The 6,000-nt window shown below is 46.5% G+C and overlaps 1 protein-coding gene across 7 annotated transcripts in view; it reads left to right on the top strand.

The window, feature by feature from the left end:
- Nucleotides 1-5,805: 5,805 nt before the first annotated feature.
- Nucleotides 5,806-6,000, top strand: part of vir (VIR_N domain-containing protein) — a 234,002-nt gene continuing 233,807 nt past the window's right edge. For 4 of the 7 annotated variants that reach the window (XM_089581725.1, XM_089581724.1, XM_089581723.1 and 1 more), the window contains exon 1: nucleotides 5,807-5,972. In XM_089581725.1, the coding sequence (XP_089437851.1) occupies nucleotides 5,913-5,972 (60 nt within the window). In that variant the 5' untranslated portion in view covers nucleotides 5,807-5,912. Of the gene's footprint in view, nucleotides 5,973-6,000 lie in introns of all 7 variants that reach the window. The other 3 variants (XM_089581727.1, XM_089581720.1, XM_089581721.1) reach the window with 1 other exon arrangement.

Genomic DNA, 6,000 nt, shown 5'->3' with positions numbered 1-6,000 from the left:
TTAATAAAGCGGAAATACCCGTGTCAGACAGGCGGCTACTTCCAGTTACTGCTTCGTACTGCGTCATATTCGTGCGGTCTCCAACTGCTCGGCACCGGTCATAAACGCCATAAGACCCTCCTCCCCCCCTGGCAACGCCTGTCCCCGGGAATCTGAAGGCTGCATTCGACGAAACTTGTATGCTTGCTTGTTTAGCTCAGCGCTAGAAATTTGCCTTCACCGGGAGAGGTGAAGGTCAATACGCTCCACACGCTCCACTTTTCTCTACTTGGTGAAATACTAGTTTGTAATGTCACTGCATAGTAGCACACTTTACTTGTGATCGACAATACAGGCAATGAAAGTCGATCTGTTGTACGTAATGAATGCATCAAAATATTTTTCTTCAACATAACCACAGGCCCTTTTGCTGGGCTAGTTGGTGTGACATATTATGTTCTGGAAAGTAAAAACAGCATAAATTTTACACAAACCACACAGAAAGATGGACAGGACGGGCGCTGTCCGTCTTTCTGTGTGGTTTGTGTAAGATTTAGCGCTGTTTTTACTTTCCTGAACACAATACCACCACAAACATCAATGAAATTCAGCGCACATGCGGATCCTCATTTCACCACGTACTTTTTACGACAAATAACACTATCACAGGACATGGGCACAATAAACACATGTGAGAAAAGGCCACCAAATTCAGTTAGAGCTTCGCCTTTTTCGCACTTCTTGACCATGACATCAGCTAGAAAAGCAATTGCAAACCTAGCTGCTACAGGAAACCGGTCTAAACATAGCGCGTGACCAAAAGCACAGAATTGGCCACGATATTGATACATGCATTCGAAGAGACAGAAGTAGTGCATGCACTAGAAGAGAAAGAAGTTAGTTGGCTCTCGCTCGCGCGCTCGGACCACTGAGGGTATGTGCCATTCTGTCGTAGGCTACAACAACAACACCACTGAGGGACCGGCGCAGTTTTTCGTACTCTGGTGTTCGATTTCGCGTTGCACGCTACAATATGAACGAATACACTTGAGCCCGGCACGTCCCAGAGGCAAATAGCTCGCTAGACGCTTCAACGCTTCAAACGGGCATGTAACAAAGTTTCTGCAAATACTAAGAGCAAAGCGAGCGCAGCTGCTTCCTTTACAATATCGCTCTCCGCCCATGTCATGGCCCCCGCCGCTCAAACAAGCGCAATCGTCGAAAAACGAAAATGACGGTTATACCGACATCAGTGACAATCGCTGGAGCGTTGCAAGAACACGCATAGGTAGCAACGAGGTTTCACTGCCGATGTAAACGGGAGCGCGAATGGCACACACACACTGCACGTACAGGACGCGAAACGTCCGCACAATGCGCCGACGACCGCTCTAGCGCACGCCGTATTGAATCACTGGTGAACGAACAGCGCGAATGCAGCGGCGGTCTCCCGACGGCTCCGAGCAGTGACGCAGTAGACGAAATGCCCGTGCGATTGTGGTCGCCGAGTACGTTGAAATCAATGCACGCAACAACGAGAGCTTTGCAGCGAATTCCACCTGAGATATGATAAATATGAGAGAACGGCGCCAACGTCAGCTTGTGAACACGATCAAAAACAAACTCGAGCAGTTGAGGAAAGCACGCCTACGCCGCACCTCAAATGCTACGCCGCGGCCGTCTGCTATCGCCCGGTTTGTAAACAGCAACTACGACGCCGTTGCTAAGCTGCCGGAGTAAGATGGCCTCCCAATCGAGAAAAAACCACGTGATTTCCTCCACACGTTTCTCCCAGGGTGCTGTGTGGAAAAAGCCTCTCCTCTTTTTTTCCTTCCTCCATGCCTCTAGCCCTGACTGTACTTCTGATTTCATGCACAGGACTGCATTTCCAAATGCGAGGCCCGGTACCATGATTCCCTTCCATACCCCTCTAACCACCTCATACCTATTATAGTTCCATAGTGCTCTATGCTTCATAATGTCTGAATTCCTTTTTCCTTTATCCTTCAGAATCCTCTCATGCTCTTCCAGATATTTTTTCCCTTCACTTAGCCATACACCTAAATACTTATAAGTTCTCACATGGTCTATCATAGTGGCTTGTATTTCTAGTGGGTCTCCCTTCTCATCATTATAGACCATTATCCCTGACTTCTCTCTACTGAACTGGAGTCCTAGCTTGTTGCCCTCCTCACCACAGATTTTAGCTAGTTCCTTCCAGTAGAACTTTTGACACTTCGGCAGCTGGTTGGCTACTTTTTTTACTTTTTTTTCAGCTTTTTGTGGCCACTTTTAAAATTTAGGACCTGGTAACCCTGGCCAGTACGGCTATGTACGGCTCCGTAGCGCTGTTGATTTGTCGCGTAGTGTTGCGCTGCTTTATAGCTCTGTTATTTTAATGCGTGGCTTTGTTTGGTCTGTGGACGAAAGTAGTATGTAACTTGAGCAATTTGAAAGATACGGGAAGCGCCTTAAGCTCTTCTGGAATACCGGACTCCCGTACTGCGTCGTCCTTGGTTTAAAGAAGGCTTAGTGCACAGTAGCGTACAGTGCTGCGCAGGTTAGTGCCTTAAGGCCAATGAGAATAAATAAAGAACAGATACATTGCCAAATATGGTGTGGAAAAGTGAGAGCTGTTATTGCCTTATACTTATTGAGGTGTTTGTTAAAGTGCATTGTCTGTTATACTTGCAGCATTAAACACTAATATTAATTGGTTCCAATGTTTTTACTTGGGCTGCTGCATTGTGCCATTTGTTTCACATAACTGATGTTTGCAGCGTTCTTTTTATTTCAGAAATCCTGTGGGTGTGAAGATTACGGATGTGTGTTCCAAGCTTGCCACATTTGAAGAGTCACATTTAAGAAATTTTCCGAATATAACCCGTTGCTCTGCTGATGTATCGTCAACCACAATAAAATATGCCTGCTGTGCATCAAATTGTTTTACGTTTTATTGCATCGCGCGAAGTGAAACAAACACGCATGGACTATATATGCGAATAATCGAGAAAGATCCGCCAACGGACGTACTCAACTGGACGTCCAGCGGCGGGCGAAACGTATACCTTTGGCCTCCTATCGGGCGGCCGACGGACTTCTACCGGCTGTTTGCGGATGTTCAGTGGGCGTACTATACTGAGGACGTACGGAACATCCGAGACAGACCTCTGCCGGCCGTCCGTAGGATATCGGTGGTTGCTTGGGAAGAAGTCCTTTCCTCTGGAGAGTCTTTATTACAGGTTTAAATGTAAAAAAAAAAACAAATAATTCTCGCTGTCTCGTTAGGTTAGGTTTTTGTGAGGTTTTTTTTGGGGAAGTGAAATGCGCAGTATCTGTCTCACATATCTCGGTGGACACCTGAACCGCGCCATGAAGGAAGGGATAAAGGAGGGACTGAAAGAAAGGAAGAAAGAGATGTCGTAGTGGAAGGCTGTGGAATAATTTCGACCACCTGCGGATCTTTAACGCACACTGACATCGCACAGCATACGGGCGCCTTTTACGTTTCGCCTCCATCGAAACACTGCCGCCGCGGCAGGGTTCGAACCCGGGTACTCCGGTTCAGTATGCTTTCTCGTACCTTGGCGACTTTTTTGGCTACTAAATGAAATGTTTGTCCCAGTTGGCGACTTTCTTAGCTACTTTTCAGAAGTTTTTGGCGCTTTACTTCCACAAGGACCTGGCAACCCTGGTCAGCGCTTCGTCGAGCATTTGCAGAGCCTGTGGCGGATGGTCTAGGGGAGAGCAGGGACAGCAATGGGGCAGGGGAGGAAGGGCCTAGGGAGAGAACAGCAGGGGACTGGGACAGAATATAAGGCAAGGTTCCCATCGGAACAGCGACAGGACCAGACGGCATACCTATGAGATTAATTACCATACTAGGCAAAAAAAGCACACTGAAATTACGACAGATCATTGAAAAAGTAGTAGAGGGAGGAGACGTTCCAAAAGACTGGAAGGTGAGCAGGATGAGACTAATATACAAAGGCAAGGGAAGCAGGGACAACATTAAATCCTACCGACCAATTACGGTCACATCAGTTATTTACAGGCTAGCAATGCAGGTGGTGAAAATGAGAATGGAAGCATGGGCAGAGCGTGAGGAGATCTTGGGAGAGTTGCAGAACGGTTTCCGAAGGGACAGACGGTTGGAGGACAATCTATTTGTCATAACGCAGTGTATAGAGCTAGCTGAGGCAAGTCGGAGGCCTCTATGGATGGCATTTTTAGACATTAAGGGGGCATATGACAATGTGAATCAGGAAAAACTTTGGGACCAATTGAAGGGATATGGCGCTGATAGAAATCTGGTTGAATATCTACAACGTGTATATTCAGACAATGAGGTCGTAGTAACCTGGGAGGGAGAAACTACAAAACCAGCTAAAATTAAGAGAGGGCTAAGGCAGGGCTGCCCACTATCACCTCTGCTTTTCATGGTATATGTGAGCCAAATGGAAAAGAGGTTGGAAGAGAGGGGGGTAGGAGTTGACGTGAGTTATATGCAGGATGGTCAGAAGGTAAACCAAGTGTTGGCTGGACTAATGTATGCGGATGATATTGTTCTACTAGCAGACAAGCGAGATAGGCTGCAGGAACTAGCTAAAATCTGTGGTGAGGAGGGCAACAAGCTAGGACTCCAGTTCAGTAGAGAGAAGTCAGGGATAATGGTCTATAATGATGAGAAGGGAGACCCACTAGAAATACAAGACACTCTGATAGACCATATGAGAACTTATAAGTATCTAGGTGTATGGCTAAGTGAAGGGAAAAAATATCTGGAAGAGCATGAGAGGATTCTGAAGAATAAAGGAAAAAGGAATTCAGACATTATGAAGCATAGAGCACTATGGAACTATAATAGGTATGAGGTGGTTAGAGGAGTATGGAAGGGAATCATGGTACCGGGCCTCACATTTGGAAATGCAGTCCTGTGCATGAAATCAGAAGTACAGTCAGGGCTAGAGGTCAGACAAAGAAGTGTAGGAAGGCTAGCCTTGGGAGCCCATAGGAACACTCCGAATGAGGGAGTCCAGGGAGATATGGGTTGGGTGTCGTTCGAGGTTCGGGAGGCCATCAGCAAACTGAAATATGATCAGAGCCTCACTCAAATGGAGGAAACAAGGTGGGCAAAAAGGTGTACAAGTATCTGTACATGAAAAGTATTAACACAAAATGGACTAATAGAACCCGAAAGCTAAGAACGAAGTATTTACGGGTGAGGGATGGGACGCAACAAAATACTAACGTGAAAGCGGAGGTAAAGGAGACGGAAAGAAAGATGTGGAAAGAAAGAATGCAGGAAAAATCGGCGCTAGGCATATATAGGACACGAAAACAGGACATCAAAAAAGAGCGATTATTCGATAATTCGCGGGACAGTTCACTGCTTTTTGAGGCTAGGACAGGGACTCTGAGAACAAAAACGTATAGGTCCAAATTTGAAGAAGTGGATATTTTGTGGTCTGCTTGTAAAACGGAAACGGAGACCGTAGAGCACTTGGTTCTGAGGTGCGCAGAACTCCGCCCAGCCCTCCCAGAGGGGGCAGCAACGGCCATAGAGATAGCGCTGGGATTTACTGGGGAGGACGGGCGAGTGGATGGGAAAAGCGTGACATTGACGAAGGGGAGGTTGGAGGATTGGTGGCGGAAATCAAGGGAGGGGTGAATTTTGAGGGGAAAGGGATAGACAGATTATACATTGTAAGAGCGAAAGGGAAAGAAAGGGAAAATAAAAATAAATCAACAATGGGGGAAGTATAGGCTAGGTGGCGAAAGCTACCGCCCGGTACAAAGGGTAAAGCCATTATCATCCATCCATCCATCCGAGCAACTGTAATGGTCGTAACGTTAACAAAATGGACGCTTTCATGTTTTGACACATTTGGTGCGGTACTTTGAGTTGTTTCCCTGGCGCAAAAGAAACGGACATGATGACTGATGCTTGCGAACTTCTGTTTTTCGACACGTTTTCACACGAAAGCAATGAGGTGGGTATTGAATTTTTTGATGTGCTTA

The sequence above is a fragment of the Amblyomma mixtum genome, chromosome 3 (genome assembly GCF_055824585.1).
Source record: "Amblyomma mixtum isolate Tamu chromosome 3, ASM5582458v1, whole genome shotgun sequence".
Lineage (NCBI taxonomy): Eukaryota > Metazoa > Arthropoda > Arachnida > Ixodida > Ixodidae > Amblyomma > Amblyomma mixtum.
Note: the sequence above shows the minus strand (reverse complement) of the source record. Positions and strands in the feature narration are given on the sequence as shown.